Source organism: Sminthopsis crassicaudata, chromosome 4, assembly GCF_048593235.1.
Source record: "Sminthopsis crassicaudata isolate SCR6 chromosome 4, ASM4859323v1, whole genome shotgun sequence".
In the NCBI taxonomy this organism is placed as follows: domain Eukaryota; kingdom Metazoa; phylum Chordata; class Mammalia; order Dasyuromorphia; family Dasyuridae; genus Sminthopsis; species Sminthopsis crassicaudata.
This window is the reverse complement of record NC_133620.1, coordinates 104055287-104077995: the sequence shown is the minus strand read 5'-3', so window position 1 is coordinate 104077995 and position 22709 is coordinate 104055287. Positions and strand designations below refer to the sequence as shown.

Here is a 22709-nt window from a genome sequence, read left to right as displayed (position 1 = left end):
CCCTTCCTGTTTCGTTGGTATTATGACATCATAGTTACTATGTCTTAGGAATCCTCATCAGGAAGAATATCTCAAGTGCTCAGTCATTTTTATTGTCCAGATACTTTTGAAAGCACGTACATACATCACCCCATGAGTACTCCTCCTCTTTACTCATTCATCCTAATTCCTTTGGCCACATCACTGACCCTTCACCACATAGAAAGGAGATAAAACTTCCATCTGTCAAGGACTGGATATGGGATAAATATAACTCTTGTGGCTATAATAAAATCTAGTAGTTGTTTCTGGATTCCACTGGTTTCAATTCATCCACAATCCCTAAAATATATTGGTTTGAGTTCCCTGACTTCCCAACATCCAGGGGATACTTTGACATGTTCTCCACTGATAACTCACATTTATATAGCCCTTTAAGATCTGCAAAGCACTTTCCTTACAAAAACTCTGGAAAAGTATTTTTCTTCCTATTTTATATGCATGGAAATTAAAAATCTGAGAAACTGAGTAATTTTTCCATGGTCACACACATAATATCTTAGATAGTATTTAAACCCAAGTTTCTTAATTCCAAATGTAGCACCTAATCCACTATACTTCAAATTCAAATATCACTGCCTCTCACATATTGAATAAGAAAACCATAAATTCACATTACCCATGTTATATTTTTATTTGTTTTGTTAAAAATTTTCAAATTGTATTTTGATTTGATTTGTGCCATACTTAGGAGTTTTATAGGTTGTATGAGATCCTCTGGCTTCAAGTTTACCACCTCTACACACCATATTTCCCCTTAATGATCAATGATTTGATTAATATGTATATTCTCTCCACTAAGAAAGCCTGAAACCCCTCCATGTAGATTGTATTAAAAGTTTCTGGGATTGAAAATTTTGTCACCCTGAGACTAACCTGTTAATGAATGAGATTCTCTGACTAGTACTAGTGAGGTATGGGTATGCTTCACTAATAGTTAGATAACAGGTCCATCATCCATGGATCCAATGAGCCATCAACAAAGCCAGAGCTCATGGTTCATAGACAAGCTTTTCAAGATACAAAGGTCTCCTGCATGCCATGATGAAACAGCAAAGGAGTACTTTTAGGAAGAAACAAGGAGTAAATGGTACAAAGCAAACAAAAAATAGGAGGAAAAGAAGCAAAAGACAGTGTTAGAGTAGAAAAAGTTTTGGATTTGGAATCAGGAACTCAGCTTTATCACTTATGGCATGTGCAATTCTTGGCCAAATCGTTTCATTTTTCCAAAAGTTTCTTCTTTTATAAAAACCTCAATTTTCTTGTTTACAGAAGTTGCTTGGTTAAATGACCTCTAAGGTCCTTCCCAACTCTAAATCTACTAACCTACAGCCAGGTTGAATCAGCCTTTGGATAATCTGGCAAGTGTGACTTACAAACTTAAAGGAACATTTTATGGCTCCCACATTCCTGGGAACAGTAGACTTCAAGTCCCAGAGCTGGATGGGTAAGTTTTCTGGCTCCCCTAGACTGGTTTATTCTGATGCCAAGAATTAATCCACAATAGGAGACAAGTGAGTTGCTAAACTGGTTGCCAGCCCACTTTGCTTTTATCCATTCTATTCATTGCTACAAACCATAGATGCCTAAAAGGGATCCAAATAATAAGGTGCTCGAACTGCTCTCTCCCCTTAGACCCATCCATGTCTAGAGACCTATGCAGATAAATAAGGTAATTCAAAGCCATAGACACCTTCTCATGAATATTTTCAATCTATTAGAGCAGGTATTCTGTAATCAGAGGACCTGTGTTCAAATCTTACTTCTGTCATTAGAAGTATAATCTTGGACAAGTCACTTTGAACCTCTATGGGTCTTAGTTTACTAACCTGCAAAATTACAGGTTGATTAGATAACTTCTTGATCTCTTGTAGCTCTAATGCTATGATCCTTTGAATCTCTTGGAGGAGGAGGAGTTAGCTTTCATTCACTTTAGGGGAAGGAATGGGGATAGGGATGACTCTTAACTAAACAAAGAGTCTAATTCAAGGTCTCAACTTTGGGCAAAGTCTATCAATAAGCACATATTAAGCACTTTCTGTACTATGTGCTAGGCACTGTGTTAAGTGATAAGGATATGAAGCCAAAATGAATCTGCCCCAAGGAGTCTAAATTTTATAGGAGGAAACAGTATATATGTGTGTGTGTGTGTGTGTGTGTGTGTGTGTGTGTGTGTGTGTGTGTGTGTGTGTGTGCATTATGAGGTTGTTTGGGGAGGAAAAGCACTAGCAATTGAGGTAGATCAAGATGAGGTGTATGTAGAACACTTCTTTGAGATGCATATTGAAAAAGTATTCTGTGCTATAGAAGTGAGGAGAGATTTTGTATTTTGTTACACAACACACACACATACACAAACACACACAAAACCTTTAAAGGTCAGAAAGAGAAGCTTATATTTATTTGATCATGAGGCAAGAGGAAGGACCTAGAGTTTATTAAGTAGGAGAGACTGTGGTCAGATCTATACTTAAGAAAAATATATACTGGCAGCTGTGTGGAGGATGCTGTATTGGAGTGGGAGACGGTGCTGGAGAATCAGAAGGCCACTGCAATAGTTGAGACAAGAAGTGATGGGGGATCTGAGAAGGTAACAGATGCCAGAGGAGGTGTGGAAGTAACTGGCCAAGTGAGGTGAGAATGAAGAGGTGAGGATAACAGTGAGATTGTAAATTGGGGATGCTGGTCCCCTTAACATAAATAAAAAAATGCAGAAGAGTAGCAGAATTGGAGGGCATAATAACAAGTTCTGTTCTAAACATGAGGAGTTTGACACAGTTATGGGACATTCAGTTGGTTTTATGGAAATGGAGTTCAGGGTAGAGACTAGTGCTAAACAGGATGATTTTAGAGAGGCCTGGAAAGACTTACATGAACTGATGCTGAGTGAAATGAGCAGGACCAGGAGATTGTTATACACAGCAACAACAAGATTATATGATGATCAATTCTGGTGGATGTGACTCTTTCCAACAATAAGATGATTGAGGCCAGTTCCAATGATCTTGTGATGAAAAGAGCCATCCACATCCAGAGAGAGGACTGTGGGAACTGAATATGGAACACAATGTAGCATTTTCATTCTTTTTGTTGTTGTTTGTTGCATTTTGTTTTCTTTCTTTTCATTTTTTCCTTTTTGGTCAGATTTTTCTTGCACAGCAAGATTATGTATGAATATGTATACATATATTGGATTTAACACATATTTTAACATGTTTAACATATAATGGATTACTTGCCATCTAGAAAAGGGGGCGGGGGGAAGGAGGGGAAAATGTGAAAGACAAGGTTTTGTAAGGGTCAATATTGAAAAAATTATTCGTGCATGTTTTGAAAATAAAAAGCTTTAATAAAAAAGAGACTTGTGCTAAAGTTATAGATTTGGGAGTCATCTGCCCAGTTGTAATCATTAAATTCATGAAAACTGATAAATCCTCTCACCAGAGAGAATGGAAAGAGAAGGCTATATACAAGATCTTGGGGGAACATTGCACATATAGAGGGGCATGAAATGTGTAATAGCCAACAAAGTAGAATGAGGGGTAGTCAGATAGGTATAAGAACAAGAAAATAATAATAATAATAGTAATCAACCCTCAGGGAAGAGAAAGGAGTGTTTAGTGAACTAAGAAGAGACCATCAATTTGGCAGTTGAGTAACAATATGACAAATAAGTGACATTGGACACATTTGTTTCAGATGAATGTTAATGTCAGAAGCCAGATTACAAAGGTTTAGAAAGTGAGTTCACATAGGTTTTTCTGGGAAGGGAAATACAGAAAGATAACTTGATAGGGTTTAATAAAGGTTGTTTTTTTGTTTTTTAGAATAGTGAGGTGGGACTTGGGTTTGTTTGTGGTCAGCAGGGAAGAGGAAAATAGGGAAAGTTTGAAAATAGGGGATAAAGACAAGAAAACTAGAGGAGGGGGAAAGTTGGCCTTGGTGAGAAAGGTTGCCTCATTATTGCAAACTGGAGTAAAGGGAGTGAATATGGAAAGTGATGTCTAGGGATCTTGAGATGAAAACAAGGGGATAAACCTTGACAATAAATTAGAATGCTGAGATCCTGGGGGAGGAAAAAATTAAGGCATCTCTGAGCTAAGTGTGGATTGGGGAAAGGGAGGTGAGAGGGAAGAGGTTGGAGATGCAGGGGAAAATGCCTAGTAGGGAAAATTCGTACTACTGCAATGCCCACAGTACCAGATGAAATTGTAGTCTTTAGTGTGGAAGAAGAGGTTGCCCAAATTACCTCTTTTCACCTTTTCTCCATTACAGATGGGAAGATGAGTAAATAACAGATAACTTATCAACAATCAAGCTCCCTTTTAAATAAAGGCAATTTCCCTTGCACTCAGTTTAGTGCTACAATTATCAGTCTAATGGTGCTCCTCCTTCTAGCCTTTCTTCTTCCAAGAGTTCCCTAATTGGTTTTGAAAAGGGTTTGGTAATGAGATGATTGGTCAATCCTGTGAAAGCCCGCCCTGCCTTCATCCTTCTCTTGCCCTCCCCAGGGAAACAGCTGGAATGAGAACTTGGAAGGAGAGATTGGGATTGGCTAAAAGTCAGAGGCGGGGTGGAGTAAGGCAGGACAGATGAAGTATTTACCTGTCCAGGTAAGTCAGGAAGAGGTCAAAAAGGAGAAGGAAACTGTAGGAGGCAGGGAAATTATTCTCTGTCTCCATCTTTGCCCTTTGGGATAAAAGGGCTATTCTATTCTTTTCTACTCTTTAGCCCTTCCACCCAGTAAAGGTGAGTTTATCACTAATGAATTCTTGTTTACTCAGTTGCTAGAAGAGGCTTTATAGGTGTGGGAAGTCTGGGCTTCTAAATTCCTCGTGTCTCTTTTTACTAGACAGACTCAGAATGGGAAGTCAAAGGTTCTCTGCCTTATTTTTCTGAATTTGGGGCCTGGAATTGGGGTAGGATGCTTATTCCTAAACACTAAGACTTGTTTTGGGGATCTGGGGCAGGCCGTATACCTTCTGATTGTTTCTGTGTCAGGGCTTAGGTGAAACAAGCAAACTTTTTGTAAAAGTTGCAATGAGCAGGTATTGAAACTTCATTTTATGAGCAGTTAAAATAAGACAGTGATCATGAAAAAGAATCTTTATTCTTCTCACAGACAGAAGTATCCCCTCTAGGGTAAACCGTGAAAGATATTTAACTCGGGGTTCTACTCCTTCTTTCTCACTTTCTGGGGTCATGTTTATTTTAACAAGAGGTGCCGGAGAGATGAGTGTGTGCATGTAAGTGGGTGTGGTTCAGATCTGAAGCTCTTTGGGTACTGTAAGTGGCATGTGAGTTTGTAGTGAGGGTATACATTGATTTGGGAGTGGTAGTAGAGTGTACTAGCACTCTGGTAGTAGTAGAATGTACTAGCCTGAGAAGGAACTCTGGGGGGAAAAAAAAAATGTAATGACTGTCACCCCTTCCCATAAATGCAAATCTAGACTTGTTCAGGTTCAGTGCTTTGGCTCAGCAGTCTAAGATAATGATAAGATAGAAACTTACTGGATCCCTAGGACCCTGAAGCTCTTTGGGAGGGGAGGGGACAAAGTATTACTCTGGCAGCTGCAGTAGGGTGGTATTTGAGGTAGAAGCTCAGCCAGGCTCAGCCAGGTTTGATTTTTTTATTTGTCTTTCTGTCTATTCATCTATTCTCAATTTTCTAGCTAGAAGTTATGTGCAAAACATTTCAATATACAAAGCTGGATTTAAAGGCTGAGGTCTCCAATTGTGTAGCATGTATGTTATAAAAGTTCCCTTGCTTCTCTAGGTGTCTGTCATCAGGGGGTATGGGGAGACAACAACCTTGGGCTTTTAAGGTGATTGTGCCTTGGACACTCCCTTCAGTTCCATTGTACGCTCTCACCACCCTGGGCAGGTAGCCCCTACTCATTCACCTGCCTGTAAGGTTCCACCCTTGAATTACCCTTCATACTTGGCAGGAGACTGATCACAAACAATAACAATGTGTAGTGTCTGACAAAGGTGTCTCTATCTAACAAGAAATCCCTCCTGCTCTCTCTGCCTATCCTCTTCCTCCCCCTTCTTCTCCTCTCCCATGGATTTTAAATGTAGGTTATGACTTTGCTTAAACACACAAACCTACACACTCAAATGCATAATCAAACACAAGTATATATTCACCCTTTCCCTGATTATTTGGGCTATACAAAATTTCCTTCCCTGGAGCCCATTTCTGGGAAACAGAAAATAGAATAATAGAGACATTTGAGTACCTAGAAAGCTGTTCTTGATGACTGGGAGAGTGTCTTGTCTCTTGGAGTTAAATTAGGAGGATAAGGTTGTGGTGGTGGTGAAGAGGAAGTTGATGAATAGCTAATACCATGGTTATATAGTATATTATAGAAAAGTCAATGAATCAGTATTTTTCTGGAAGCAAAGAGGGCTTCCTGAAAAAGGCAGGAATTTAAATGGAATTTGAAGGCAGCCATGAGAAAAGGAATGAGAAGGATGAAGAGCTTCTGTCCTCTAAAGTCCTGGGACTGGAATGGAGCCATTTCTCCATTCCCTTCTTGAGATATCTGTGTTCCACATGCCAAATATTTATTGACTCTCCCTTAAGCCTTGGCAGGTACAAGTACAGTGGTTAATATTTAATGTTCCTTTGAGATGGTTACAGATTCTATAGAGCTTTTAACCCTATAAGCAATACAGCCTAGTGGTTGACAGAGTGCTAGTCTCAGGGTCAGGAATTTCTGGGTTCAAGATCAGCTGCTGCCACATGCTGGCAGCTTGACCCTGGGCAAGTCAGCCTTTCATATTCTAGACAGCTCTCTATAGCCATAAGCTAAAGAGAAAGCATGTGTGCCTTTTTGGTAGAAGAAGTTCCTCATCCTCACCAGGTGTTCTATATATGAAATCATAGGTACAGTCAGACCCCAACCCCAACACTCCACTCCAAATATCAAAAACAAAAGCAAAGCAAACTAAAACAAAACAAAAACTTGCTCCTCTCTAAGTCAACCAGGACATTAAGAGATTAAAACTACCACCTGCTTGCTCAACTTGAGATTTTTTTCATTAGAAGTGTTTAAACTGTTTCTTGAGCCCCTTATCAAGCAAGAATGCCTCCAGTTTCGAGAATTCCTGTGAGCCAATCCCCTAGTTTCAGGATTATAAATCCTTCCAGCAGAAATATGGCACCTCAGCCAAGATAGGTCAGAGGGGAAAGAGGAAGCCTTCTCAATGTCACAGGAATGGAGGAGGATTGATTAGAAAGACCTTAGTTCAATCAGGTTTAAGTTCATCCTTTTGGCAGATGTGGAACATTGGGAGTAAGGGAAAGAATATGACCTCAGTGAAAGTGGTTACTTGGTAATCTTCTGGTTTGCTTTTTGAGAACCCCCTTCCCCCTCCATAGATGTAAATTTGACTTGAGGCAAGGAACTGAGACCAGGTTGTATTCATGGATCTTTCCCAGGATTGGGACTCTAAAAGCAGAGGGGACTTTTTTTTTGTCTGAGGGTTTTTGACATCACTGGTATGGCACCAACAAAGGAAATATTGAGAAAAGGTCAATTTTGAGAAAGGTACCTCTGTGGAAGCTTCGAGTTGACCCCAACTGATTAAATTTTAGGGGACAAAATAGAAACAATGAATCCTGTCCTCAATATAAGATACTGCATCTTCCACTCCAGCATTTTCACTGGATGTCCCTCATGTTGGGCATGCCCTTCTTCTGCATTCATTGTTTCCTGGCTTTCCTTGATTTGTTCAAGTTTCATCTAAAATTGTACCTTCTATAGGAAGCCTTTCCCATCCCTCATAATTATATATATAAACATATATATATATATATATATATATATATACACATTTTTTTTTCTTTTGCTGAAGTAATTGGAGTTATGTGACTTGCCCTGACTTTAGGGCTGGTGCTCAATCCACTGAACCACTTAGATGCCCTCCACCTTTTATCTTTTTATTCTTATTTGTAACCCCAATATTTAGCATAATGTCTGATACATAATAACCACTTAATAAATGCATATTGATTGATTAAATGACCTTAGTGTAGTGCTTTTTGTATCTGATGAGAGAAGGCCCTCTGTCTGGGTTTGTGTCATGCTCAAAATGGGGGTAGTGGAGGAATAGTTGAAAAGACCTTTTAATCTTTCATATATTGTTGTAGATTTCTCCCTAGAAATCCTCAATCTTAATTTAAGGAATGCTGTCAAATACTAATAAGTAACCAAAGTCACACAATTATTAAATGTTACAATGGAAGAGACATTAGGAGGTCATCTAGCCTAGCCAGTTCTTTGTGCCTCAGTTTCCATATCTGTAAAATGAAGAAATGTGACTTGCTCAAGATGGAATAATGCTGCTGCTCTTAACTTCATAAGCCTGCTCTACACTGCTTATGTTGCCACTATAAAAGATTTTGAGACCAAGTGTAGCTAGTTACTCAATCCACTGAGCTACATTTGTTCTGTTTTATTTATTTATTTGTGTTGTTGTTGTTCACTTGTTTAGTCATGTCTGGCTCTTTGTGACTCCATTTTTCCTGGTTTTCTTGACAAAGACACTGGAATAGTTCTCATTTCCTTCTCCAGTTCCTTTGACAGATGAAAAAACTGAGGCAAACTGAATGAAGTGACTTGTCCCCAGGGACAACAGCTTAAAGTGTTATTATTGTTATTCTTGATGACTTCAGGCCTGGTACTCTGTCCACTGAACCACCTTTATTTAATATATTCCAAAAGACCTAAGACAAATGAGAAAATTGAGTCAAACGGGTTAAGTGACTTGGCCAGGGTCACACAGCTAGTGAGTGTCTGAAGCTGTATTTGAACCCAGGGAAAGATAATCTTGCTATCAGGAAGGATCCAGGTTTCTAACTAGTAAGAACCTCCTGACAGTTCAGTTGAGGAGATGTTAGAGTGGACATCTTGGAATTTTCTCCACAGGCATTTACTAAGTGCTTACAATAAGTACTTTTCTAGAGACAGTCCATTATAGTGAAAAGTCTTAGATTTGGAGTCAGATTTCCTCACTACCTGTGATATCTTGAATAGAACACTTAGTTCATTCATCTTGAGTTCACATTAGTTTCTATATAGAGTAAAGGGATTGCATAGATGATCTCTTAAGTCCCACTCCAAATACCACCATATTTAATTATGCTTTTTGTTTAAAAATAATTCAACATGCTTTTATTAAGTATATACTCCTATATATGAAAGGGCAGCTAGGGAACACAGAGGATACAGTGTTGGGTCTAGGTCAGGAAGACTTCTTTCCCTGGGTTCAAATACAGCTTCAGACACTCACTAGCTGTGTGACCCTGGCCAAGTCACTTAACCCGTTTGACTCAATTTTCTCATTTGTCAAATGAGATGTGAAAAAACGCTCATATTTCTCATTTGTCAAATGAGAAAACTGCTCACATTTCTACCAGGAAAACCCTAAAGGGGGTCAAAAGAGTACACAACTGAAAAATGCCTGAACAACAACAAATGTATATGAAAAGCACTGTGCTAGTGATACAAAAACCAAAATGAACCAACTTTTTTCCTCTAAATGCTTATATCCTATGGGTAAAGGGATAAGGGAGATTCATTATATAAACATCTAAGTACATACTAGGTCATTAGAAGAGAGAAAGGAACACTGACAGCTTTGACAATGAGTTTAAAATCCTTTCCGTGGGGGAGGCTGACTTGATTTTTGGGAAAGGGTAGGGGGCTTTTTAGCTTCATGTTTAACTTTTGTGTCTCAAAGGTGTGGCCAGCTTTGCTGCTGAATGCCATCTCCTCCTGCTGCTCCTTTCATGTTCCTATTTCCCTAAACCACATGGCTGCCAGCTTGACGAATTCTCCAGGTGGTGATCCATGTTGACACCTTTCCATTCCAGTTTCAACTCCTCCTCAGTGCAGTATTAGCCTTGGACTTTTTCGTTGATACCTGAGGTCTGCCCGCCCTGTGCCCCCACCCTGACAAGTCCAGGAACCTCGTGTGCCAAAGAGATGCCTAGCCTAGTGCTCTTCACCCCACCCTGCCCCACCTCTTGGAATACCTCCTCTCAGGCAGGACAGGGCCTTGTGCTTACCAGCTCTGTATGACTTGTAGGCTGACTCACTTTGCTTAGCCCAAACTTGACTTTGGCACTGGCAACTGAACTTCACAGACATACCCTCCCCTCTTGCAAGTCCTGAGCTTTCAAGTAGAATCTATTTTGCTGGGAAATTTACTAAGGATTTCGGTGGGTGCTGGAAAAGAGAACTAATAGGTATGGTATTTTATGTCCTTTAGTCCATTATAGTCAGGAGTTAAAGCACTGAACTGGGAGTTACCCCAATCCCGTCTCCAATGTGGCTGTATGACATTGAAGAGATCATTTAACCTCTGTTTTTAGCTCAGTCCTCTCAAAGTTCCCTTCATTATTTGCCTATGTGAAAGGAATTCCTTTGAAAAGAAAGGTGCCATATTAGCTCTAATACAATAATAATGATGATAATAGTTCACATTTATATGGTGCTTTGAGGTTTGAAAAGTGTTTTTTATGCACGTTAAATGTCTTTAGTTCTCATGGCAACCCTATGAGGTAGATGCTATTATTTCTGCTCCACTGATGAGGAAAACCACTCAGAGTCACACAATTAGTGTCTGTTGGGCAAAGTGAAAATAAGGGATGGAGCAACACAAGCAAAAAGTTTGTGTTTAAAATCTACTGAAGCTCCAAAGGCAAGGGCAGTGCAAAAGATGTGGTCTATCTTATACATATTCTTTAAACTTAGCAGACTCTTATTTAGCAGCATTTTTCTTTCCTATTCCCTTATTCCTGTTGCTTTGGCTTAGAATTACATTCTCAATCAAAATTTTGTTCCTTGTATTTTTTATTTTGGACTTTTGATTTGTAACAAAAGGAATTTACGTCAAGCTTTCTGATAGGAAGAAATGAATCACAGTAAATGCAATTAAAGTAACAAAACCTTTTCTTTTTTATGCCCTGAGAAGGAAGATTTTTGAGGAGTATGTGGAGTAAGACTGATTGATAGCTATCTTCATATACATGAAGGGCTATAGTATATATTCTGCTTGGCAGATCACAACAAATAAAAGCTATGGAGAGCCAGATTTTTACTTTTATATATATATGTATATATATATATATATATATATATATATATATATATATATATATATATATATATATATATATATATATATATATATATATATATATATATATATATATATATATATATATATATATATATATATATATATATATATATATATATATATATATATATACATATATCTATAAGGGAAAACTTGGCCTGAAGTGAAGGGGCTATTTTGGAGGAAATGTCCTTGGAGCAGAGGTGAGATGATCACTTCTCAGGCCTGCTCCTCAAGGAACTCCTATCTGAGTCCTGGGTAATTTAAGTAACTTCGGAGGTATCTTTCCAGTTCTTGACTTGTATGGTTTTGACTAGGTCTGCCTTTCTACCAGTGCCTCCTCCTTTCTCAGAGGCAAATTTCCAAGTTCCTCTTGTGGGTCCCCTTCTAACTCTTTGCTTGGTGACTCCAGGAGCCGTGCCACGTGGCCAAGGCACGGGGGCAGAGGTCTCCGTTCAAAGTGGCTGTAATTCTTCTCTTTTCAGGCCAGGCCTGGGACATTCTCCGCTTCCCTTCGCTCCCCCTCTGGGAGCCCCTTTTGCCGCCTGCTGTGTCTTGTTTCGGGTGATGCCTGAAAGGGAACTGTGGCCAGGGGGCCCCGGCACGGAACCCGTGACCCGCGTTGGCAGCTGTGACAGCATGACGAGCACCAACTCCACTCACTCGGGACTTGTACGTACGGCCTCCCCTTCCCCCCCCCGCCTTGGATCCCCCAACCCCATGTCTGCATGGCTGCCCTGGAACTGTTCCTGCTGCTGGCCTGTCATCCTCACCCTTGCCCTCTGCTTTTTCCTTTGGTGTTCTCTGCTGGGCAATGAGTCACGTCACCATGCTTTATTCTTTAGTTCGCCTCTTATCTGGCAAAACAGAAACAAACAACTGGGCAGGACAGCTTTAGAGGGAAGTGGGATAGATTGGGGTAAATGATGGAGGCTTTTGTTTTCCTCCCTTTCATTTAGCAGTGGGAGAGGAAACATTTAGTAGAAAACACCAGAATTTTACAGACTTTAGGGATATAATTGTAACAATAACAGTCATCAGAAATATTATTATATGAAGCAATAGTCCTTTGAGATTTGCAAAATCTTTAACTATGTTATTTCATATGATGCACACATACCCCCATGAGATAGATACAATGATTATTCCCATTTTACAGCTAACAAACATGAGGCAGATAAGTTATTTGTCCAGGGCCACACAGCTAGTAATTGTCTAAGGCAGGATTCAAAGTTGTGACTCCCTGACCTCAAGTCCAACACTCAATCCATTATACCACCTAGGCCTAGACCAACCTTTTCATACATGAAGAATTGAGGTTAAGGAACCTACCCAAAATCATATAGCTAGAAAGAGTTAGAATTGGGGTTAGAAGGCAGATTTGCTGACTTCCAGTCAAGTACTTTCTGCACAAGATTAGGATCTCCTAAAGATTCTGCCCTAAACTCTGGGTTCTTGCAACATCATTCTGCTTGCTTTCTTGAGGCTCTCCCATTCTGTGGAAACTTGAGTTCAGCTTTCAGAAGCGCAGGTGCACCTGCCTGGTGAATTCCCCAAAATAAAGACCACCACTGCAAAGCTTTCTAGGAGAGCATCTGGAGCACCGGAGAGTGAAAGTTTTGTTTCTTTGTAGTCTGAAGAATTTAGATAAAACCTTGGGAAGAACTTCCTAACAGAAAAGGTAGAAAAGAAAGAAAAAACCTGGCCAAATGGAAAAATGAGTGGCCAAGCAAAGTTGCCAGATTTCATTCCTCAAGAATCTCTGTCCTTTTTCCAGAGATAGTGGAGTTCTGGAAGCATAGATGACATGACCTCTTCACCTTCCTTCCATCTTAGGATTTTCTGTCCTTCAAAAGAATTACTTTTCAATATCTCTAGCTGTAAATAGTAGGCAGCTGGGTGGTTCAGTGGATAGAGAGCATTGGGCCTGGAGTCAAGAAGACTTGAGTTCAGATCCAGCCCTAAACACTTATTAGCTGTGGAACCCTGGACAAGTCACATAAGCCTATTTGCCTCAATTTACAAATCTATAAAATGAGTTAGAGAAGAAAATGGCAAAATTACTCCAGTATCTTTGCCAAGAAAACCTCAAATAGGGTCATTAAGAATCAGACATGACTGAAATTACCCACAGTGTTCAAATTCTCAGTAACCCTCTAAATAAAAGCTCAAGCAGGTCAAAGGGGGAAGTGAAAGTAAACTTAATGACTATATCCTTATATGGACACTGCTATTTTGTATATTTTGTATTTTAAAATATGTTTGAAAGAAATTATTTAATCTTAATGTTAGAAGGGACTGGAGAGACCATCTGTTTCAATACCTTCATATTGTAGAGAAGAAAAATGAGGTTAACTTTCTAGTTCAATTTTGTCTGTATAATATATTAGGGGAAAAAATAGCACATGCATACACACACACACACACACACACACACACACACATCCAGATAGACAGACACACACAGAGCAGATAATCTTAAATATTGTCTATTTGTACTTCTTGCTCTTGGTTGCTGAATGAAGTTATGGAGACTGGAGTGGTTATGGCCTACCCATTGTTTTTATATAACCCAGCAGCTCATTCTGAGTGCTAACACTAACCTTTCTATCTACCCATCAAAAGATGTAGGAGCAACCAATAGTGTTAGCAAATTCTTTGGATTTCCATTTTCTTTCTTTAATATTTGAGAGGCAGGTAAATAGGTGAAGAACCCTGGAGAGGATTATTGGAATCTGGCCTCTGGGACACCCAGCTCTGTAGTTTTCAGATCTCTTCAGGATTTAGTGGGAGAAGAGAATAAGAGTGCTGTATAGTTTGCAAAGTACTTTAGAAATGTTTCATTTCAAAAACCCTGAGAACCCTTATTTTCTAAATGAGAAAACTAAAGCAGACATAGGTTAAGTGATCCGCCTAGGATCATACAAATAGTGTCTGAAGTTGGATTTAAAGACTTGAGTTCCAATCTGGTCTCAAACACTAGCTGTGTGACCCTAGGCAGATGACTTAACCCTGTTTGTCTCAGTTTCCTCATCTGAAAAATGAACTGGTGAAGAAAATTGCAAACCATTCCAGTATCTCTGCCAAGAAAACCCTGAATGGGGTCATGGAAAGTCAAACACAAGTAAAATACTGAGCTACATTATCCAGCTTCCCCTTCCATTGAGCTCTTATCTGAATTCTTATCTTCCTCTGTCATTAGTTGGTGAGTGTTTCAGAAACACATCCTTATTGTCTCAGCCAAACTTCAGGAGGTCCATTTTTCTAGAGGAAGGGGAAATGTTTGTGAATAAGTATTTGTAGAGGGCCTCAGGCCTGTGTGCCAGACTCTGTACTAAGTGTTTTTTTTTTTTTAAACAAATATTTTATTTGATACTCACAATAACCCTAGGAGGTAGGTGCTATTATTATTCCCATTTTTATAGTTGAGGAAACTGAGGCAAACAAGAGACCAAATGCCTTGCCTGGAATTACCTAGCTAATAATTGTCTAGGTCTGCCTCTCTTATTCATTGCTTCACTAGCTGCTTCCAAATCCTTGGGTTAATGAATTTCAGAGACAAAAATAATTTTAAAGTAATCTATAATAGACCATTGTACTCACCATCCCTATCCTTATCATCACGGATAATCAAAAGTTATCTATAGTTTATCTCTGTCCTTATACTGTCCTTGGTAAGAATAAAATAAAATAAAAGTATTTAAAATATATATATTATAAATTAGATACACATCAACAAATATGAATATTTACTTATATGAAAGCCAGAAAATAAAATTACAAATCTATTCTAATCTACATCTTGTTTTTTAACTCCCCCCCCCCCACAATGTTAGGTATGTGGGAAGAGGGGATATTATGCATTTATCTATATGTACATATGTGTACAATTTGCCCAGATTTTTTTTATTCCATTTGAACCTTATTTTCTCTTTTGAATATTTTAAAAGTCCTTGAGAAAGTACTTAACAATGGGAAAGTCACTATACAAGCCCAAATCTTTCCATTTATTGCTGTAGAAAATATAGAATGTAAAAGATTTCCCTGAAATAAAATAAAGAGGATTAAAATCCTTTTCTTCTGACTTCCAGTCTTTCATGTTAACTACTAAACCCCAGAATTCTGAAGGTCATTTGTGTTTATTTTACAAAAATTATTAGTCATCTGTGTGCAGAGCACCAGACTGGGGAAGCTTATAGTCTAGAAGGGGCTTATGTAACATATAATGATAACTTTCATATTCAATATTTTATATATGCAGTAGAATTGAAAAGCAATTTTATTTGAGGTTTAAGGGGATTGGTATAGTATAGAAGGGAGGGAGGGAGAAGAGAGTTCAGGACAAATTCAAGGAGAAGGGGAACATATGAATTGGGCTTTAAAGGAATAGAAATCCAACAAGTGATGAGAAGTAGGGAAGGATAAGCATTCTAGATATAGGTAATGAGATGAGCAAAGATGTGGAGGTAGGAAATAACAATACCTATGTGTTTGTTAGATCACAGTATCATGGGGAATTATTTTTCTGGTTCTTCTTTTCCTGGTGCCCAAGGGTTGAGAGAACAGCCTGAGCGGGTTGGTCCAGGTTGGTAGAGAGTTACTGTGGTTCTGTTTCCGGCTCTTCAGCATTCCTTCCACAGAGGGAACAGGGCAGGGTGGCGCTTGGTCCCCACCAGTTTCTGCAGAGCTAATTGTCATATTGCTCCCTCTTTTCCTAAACTGACCTTGTCAATTATTCCTCGGTGGTTTGCAGAGTGACGGCAGCTACGACTTCCTATCTGCAGAAGAGAAAGAGTGTTTGCTGTTCTTGGAAGAGACTATTGGCTCCTTAGACAAGGAGGTTGACAGTGGCCTCTCTACTGACCAGTCAGAACCAGCCACACCCCAGGACCCAAAGACACCACCTGTGCTCCAGGGTAAGGAAGTGGGGTACCTTTTAAAAGTCAACACATCTCACTAACCATTTTCAATGGTTTGAACTCTGTCTGGTTCTCAGTTCAAAAAATATTTGTGAAGTACATGTTATATGTAGAAGTACCATACTAGGAATAAATGCCCTCAAGAAGCATATTGGGGGTTAAGACCTGTCTATGAAATAAATGGAGTATCCCAGAGAGGTACACACAGAATGCCACTAGGGTTAAAAGAAGGGGAGGGAGGTGGGCAGAGAACCAAAGTCAATCCACAAACTCTTTGTAAGGCCATTTTAGAAAATCAGTGTCTCTCTCTCTCTCTCTCTCTCTCTCTCTCTCTCTCTCTCTCTGTCTCTGTCTCTGTCTCTGTCTCTGTCTCTCTCTCTCTCTCTCTCTCTGTCTCTGTCTCTCTCTGTCTCTTTTTGTCTCTCTCTCTTTCTTCCTCCCTCCCTCCCTGTTTCTCTCTCTCTCTCTTCCTCCCTCCCTGTTTCTCTCTCTCTCTCTCTCTCTCTCTCTCTCTCTCTCTCTCTCTCTCTCTCTCTCTCTCTCTCTCTCTCTCTCTCTCTCTCTCTCCCCCCCCCCTGTTTCTCTCTCTCTATATATCTCTCTCCTCCTTTTCCTCTTTCTCCCTGTTCTTCTCCCTTGCTGGACTGGGTGGGCCAAGAAGAGGGAAAACATTGGCTTGTATTTGCCCTGCTCATGAGGAAATCTTCAAGAAACTAAGCCCATGAAAGAGAGAGGAATGAAGAAGGGTGAATAGGAGGTACTGGGGAAACTATCAGTTTGGATAAAATCTGGGTATCAGTCTAGCTAAGCTAATCTCAGGAGCCCAGAACATGAAGCTATGGGAGAAATGAAGCAGGGAAGGAAGGGGCAAGCAGAATTAATGCTCTACCTTTATAGCATCTGTTGTGGGAGATGCTTTGACAATATGAGTAAGTTTGGGGGCATAGCTGATGCATTTGTGGGCAATAGAATACTTATGTCCCTAGTACAGAACAACATGCAACAAGTATAGTTTTCTGGGAGGGATCAAAGCTACTTCTCTGACAGGTACTAAGGTTTAAGGGAATATGGCTGCTGTATGTATTAGCTGAACTTAAAACTGTAGCCACAGTCATGAGACTTCTTTTTTTGACTGATTTAGGTTCATTCCCAGTTTGTAAGGAGAGGAGAGGCTGTGTCAGTCCCTTGAGTTTTAAGCTGTGCCTTTGCATAGCTCTTCAGATATCTAGAATAAAACACCTCTTTATCCCAGAAGAATATAAATTATCTGAAACTGTAGAGTAACAAGATGGAATCTTCCCTCTCTCTTATCCTCAGTTCATCATAATGGGAGAGCTTCCCCATAGCCAAGAGACTGATCTGGAATTTCTTTCTTCCTCTGCATAAAATTAACCCATTGGATATAGTATACATATTTGTTACAAAGTTGAAAGAAAAATATATTAATTGGAAAAAAGCTTATGTTTTTTTTTTTTTTTTAAGAAGATCTTCTAATCTGGATCATATTACTGCAAAGAGAAAAATACCTGACACTTTAAACAAGAAAGTGAAAAGTGATCTGGCATTTATTTGGAGTTCAATGTTCAATACAGGGACTGTTGGGAATGTTTGTTCCCTCTCTAGCAAAATTCTCATTTTTGTTTGCCTCTTCTCTTACATCCTTTCTCTCTCTTCCCTCACCACTGCAGGCTCCCTAGAGAAAAGACTGTTTCAGGAGGGATCAGAGCAGAAGAGAGACATTCAATCCAGTCTAACCCGTCTTCGACAGGCCCAGGATCTGGGGCTTAAGTTGGGCTCCCACAGCCTTCCCCGGAATATCCACATTAGTAGAGACCAGAGCCTTCGAGAGAGCTCCACCTGCCGTCCTAGTCAGTCTGAAGGCCATATCCCTAGAGGGCTTGTGTCAACACCTTTGGGAAACAGAGGCAATAGTGTAGCCTCACCTGTCTCCCCAGGGGAACCTTCTGAATTGGACAAGGTGCTCATACCCCCACCAGAGGCTTTCCGGGACACTCAGCAGGAGCAAGATACTGGAGGGATCCTGTCCCTTAAAGAGAAGAGAAAGCCAGGTCAAGACAACTTGCCCTGGCCCCATCCAACACTTGACATCCTAGAGAAAGAAGCATTTTTGAAAACTATGTCCCACGGAACCAGTGAGAAGACCTTGGAAGGGCACACAAGGCAGCCTGGGCCCTTGTCCTCAGAAAACTTGGGATCTGAAGACTTCCCTCTCCCTGTAGGAGATGATAAGAGTACTAAAGTTGCTCCCCCAACAGCTCCAAAATCCAGGAAACTTCCCCCCAACATTAAACTGAAGACCAGCCGGAGTAACTTCCATAGTGACACTCCAAACCGCTTCTCTCATCGTTCTCCCGCTGCCCCCAGAGACTTCACTACTGAGTCTGTGGCTTCTGTATCCTCTGCGCTTCAGGAACAGAGACGAGCCAGGCGAGAGGCACTGGAGAAGCTGGGGCTGCCCCAAGACCATGGGGATGAACCTAACCTTCATTTGGCCAAGTCTAGCAGCGTTCGCAAGGCGAAGCAATCCCCAGCTCATGCTTCCATGCCTGCCCCTGCTCCTGCCCCTGCACCAGTTCCCGCTCCTACTGTGGTCCGAGCTCCTGCTCCTGCCCGGGGTTCAGTTCCAGGCCCTGCTTCTGCTCCTGCTTCTGCTTCAATCTGGGCACCTGCTCCAGTTTCAACTGGTCGAGTCCTGGCTCCAGGTCCGTCCCAAGTTGTCTCTTCTGCCCCTTCTTCAGCTAAGGCAACAGGTTCTTCATCCACACCCATCCCCATCCCCCAGCCCACAAAAGTCAGCAGCAGCCCCCCAACTCAATCGAGACCGGACTCCAGACTAGCACTCAAGGAGGGCTTGGTCCCTGGCCTTCGGCAGATGAACTTCAAGTCTAACACCTTGGAGCGCTCAGGGGTGGGACTGAGCAGTTACCTCTTGGCTGAAAAGGACAATCCACCCCCAACCAGTGCCTCTCTGGGCAAGGTCCCCTTACTGGACAGGCTGTCCCCGAATGTCCTACGCAACTCCAGACCTCGGCCAGCCTCGCTGGGTGGTGGGAAAGACTTTGCTAACATCCAAGTAGGCAAGCTGGCAGACTTGGAGCAAGAACGGAACTCCCCACGCTTCTCCTATCCGGTACAGAGCCGAGACAAACTGCCCCGGCCCCCCTGTGTCAGTGTTAAGATCACCCCCAAAGGCATTCCCGATGAGCACAGAAGGGAAGCCTTAAAGAAACTGGGCTTACTAAAGGAGTAGCCCTGGCTGTTGGGTTTGGAGCGACAGATACTCTCCAAGGACTCCTGGTTCTGCAGTGACCCCAGTGTGAAAGAAGTCTTTGTTTGGATGCTCTCATCTTTCTAGAGGGTTGCATGTGTGCACATGCGCTACAACAATCTGAGACGGTACTGTTAATACAGTGTCCCAAAAGTCTTAGTGCTAGTATGAATTTATTAACTTTTAATCTTTTATTTAAATTTATTAAGTTTTAAGCTTGTTAAAGTTTGAAACTGCATTAAGACTTTTAGGATACATTTTATATATATATATATATATATATATATATATATATATATATATATATATATATATATATATATATATATATATATATATATATATATATATATATATATATATATCTGTATATATCATTGGAGATATTTATATTACAATAGATGTAATAATTTCTCAGGATTCTGATATTGAAGAAGTATGTTTTTCACTTGTTAATGCCCAGCTGGATGGGGAGGAAAAATATAGAAAGGTGATCAAGGTTGGTAAGAAGATCAAATAAGATGTTAAGAAAGGGACTGGGTCAATGATTTTATTTAGAGGATTTAGAGGAAACTCCCAGGACTAATGCAGATCAGCACATTCTACCTTCTCTGCAACTTAGGAGCAGAGTGGTTCATTTTCCAGGGTCACTCAGGCAGTATGTGTCAACTGTTCCTGTCTGAGGCAGCTCCCTACCATACTGTCTCTAAAATGAGATTATGTTCATGAAAATAGCTTTGAAATTAATTTCCTTTTAAAGTATTTTTAAAAGAGCTTGCAAACAGAGTAGATAAATGTGGTTTTACTAGGATCTGGGCACTGAGTTACAAAAGCTTGACTCCATTCCTAAAATAGGGCTTAGTGGTGAGGAGTATTATACATTTTCTCCCTTTACCTGAGACCCTAAGATAAGTCCAAGCATATATGGGGAGGCACGGGGACAAGCCGAGAGGCCAGACATCCATCTCTCACCACCTTTCCCACTGTCACCTCCCCAGAATATGGTTTATTGCCATGAAGTCACTCTCTGATCATGCTTTTTCCCTACCATGGGCAAGTCACTTACTTCCCTGAGATGCTTCTTACCATCCTGCTCTTCTCCCTCTTCTGCTTACACACTGCCCCCTCTTTTGGAAGAGTTCATGACCAAGGATAGTCAAGTTCTCTGATATCTCAACTACTTCATGTACCAAGAGGATGTCACACTGCACTTGGGGAAACCGGGCTGTCCCAGGCCTGCCAGTAGCATCCCTCTTGCTCTGGTATTAAATACTTTTTTGGTCCAGGTTTTCTTTAGAGCCATCAATTGCTCTCTTGGGAGCATTTACAATCATCCCCATCCCCCAGCCCCTAGAGGGCTTGTGCCAGCACCTTTGGGAAACAGAGACAGCAGTGTAGTCCCACCTGTCTCGCCAGAGGAACCTTTTGAATTTGTCAGGGTACTCACACCCCCATCAAAGGCTTTCTGGGACACTTATCAGGAATATGGGGATGAGGATGAAAATACAGGGCATACAAAGGACTTTAGAGCCAAGACATGTAAGAATAGCTGAGCCCTGAAGAGGGGAAATAATCTAACCAAGATGGCACTGTGGCAGACATGTGATCAGACCTCTTAGCTATGTGCCTTCTACTTGGGTGGTTGGTTGTTGTCCTTTGTTCTCAAAGAGGACCCTTCTGCTATACAATGTTGCCTCTACTAGCTGGGGATCATAGAAACTACTTAAATGTGTGATCTTGAGTAAGTCCTTTTAACCTCTGAGGCTTATTTTCCTTCTCTATAAACCTGGGATTAAAATATTTGTACTACCTACCTCACAGGGTTGTTGTGAGGTATGAGCAAGCTGACCTATGTAAATAAGAGTGCTTTGTTATGTGTTAAGTACTATATAAATACAAGCTGTTATTATTTTATTATCCTGAGACAGTCACGGCACTGGAAGATCAAGAAGACCACTTCGAAAAAGCAAAGATTAAATTTCATTTAGTATAATTCGTAGTGTCATGTACATTATTGTTACATGGATTGGTCTTGGGAGATTGTTCATCCATGTGTGGAAAACATGGTAATGCCATTAAGAAAAACATTACATTCCTTGAATATTCCAGATAAATTGTCTGTCTTGAAGAGGACCTAAATGACATCACGTTGTGTAGGTCAGTGTTTAGTGTGTCCAACTGTGACTAATCGGTCCATAGCTTCATCAGAGGAGCTTGGAAGGCTCCTACCAAAGGTCAGGCACAAATAATCCATCTTTGAGATTTTTAGGGAGGAGGAAAAGGGAAAATTAAGTGGATAAAGGAAAAGCTGCTTATAAATAACATTTTGCCATGGACTTGGTTGGAGAAAGCTAAGCATGAACCATTTAGGTTCCTCACTTGAAATGTGACCATCTTATTCACAACCTTGACCTGATGGAGTATCCAGATCTTCTCAATAAGAAGGAAAGCAGTCCTTAGAATTAGTAACTTTCTGTCTTATTTGATAGGCTGTAGGATCATAAATTCATTAAATCACAGTGCTGGTCTAGACCCTGATCCCTCAAGCCTGTATGGGATCTGGTCCTGGGACTAGTATAATTGGATTTCAGAAATGTTCATAGTATGAAGATGGAGAAAAATCAAACTGTTGGTTCTCCTATTGGGTGGAGTGTGAGTATATTTTAGCTTAATCAGTCTGAGCCCTGTTCCTAAGCACAAGTTCTTTAACATTTCTGCCGCATCTCTAGCTAAGATCCTACTGCACTTTTACCTCTCGGGTGTGGTTGGATTTGAAATTACTGTCTCTGATGTGCTCAGGGAGTCCTTTTTCCTTCTGCTTCTGTTTTATGCAAGTGTATGTGTGACTATATTTTTTAATAGATGTGCCTTTCTCCCCGACCATCTGGATGAACTCAGTTCCACAAGAACTTCTATAAACAGAAGGCTCATTTCAGCAACAATACTCAGACCCAGTGGATTTGGGTTTTACTGGAATAACTCTGTGTGTGTATTTTATTAGCTGGTCCTGTCGCTTTTGTATAGCAGTCAGCCCACACAAGATTTTATTTTTCCCATCACATGCCTAATCAGTTTATTAATCTATGATTATTTCCATGACAGTTTAATAATTGTCTTTATTAATCAGGCATCTTGGATATAAACTGGATCCCCAAGTATCAGCTAGGAGTAGGCAGCTACACCATACTCCTTCTGTTGTGTTTATAGGTGGAAGTCATGTGGGCTGGATAGGAATGAATGACTGGTTAAGTGCTTCTTGGAACTGAGAGGTATAGTTTCCCTCCCAAGTCTTAGCATAGGGTGCTTTT

The 22709-nt window shown here is 40.5% G+C and overlaps 1 protein-coding gene across 3 annotated transcripts in view; it reads left to right on the top strand.

Moving 5' to 3' along the window:
* Nucleotides 1–21394, top strand: part of C4H1orf116 (chromosome 4 C1orf116 homolog) — a 37443-nt gene extending 16049 nt beyond the window's left edge. Inside the window, exons 1-4 of one of the 3 annotated variants that reach the window (XM_074309019.1) lie at nt 4634–4652; nt 11679–11865; nt 15947–16109; nt 17801–21394. In XM_074309019.1, coding sequence (XP_074165120.1) covers nt 11761–11865; nt 15947–16109; nt 17801–19383 — 1851 coding nt within the window. In that variant the 5' untranslated portion in view covers nt 4634–4652; nt 11679–11760 and the 3' untranslated portion in view covers nt 19384–21394. The other 2 variants (XM_074309017.1, XM_074309018.1) reach the window with 2 other exon arrangements.
* Nucleotides 21395–22709: the final 1315 nt, after the last annotated feature.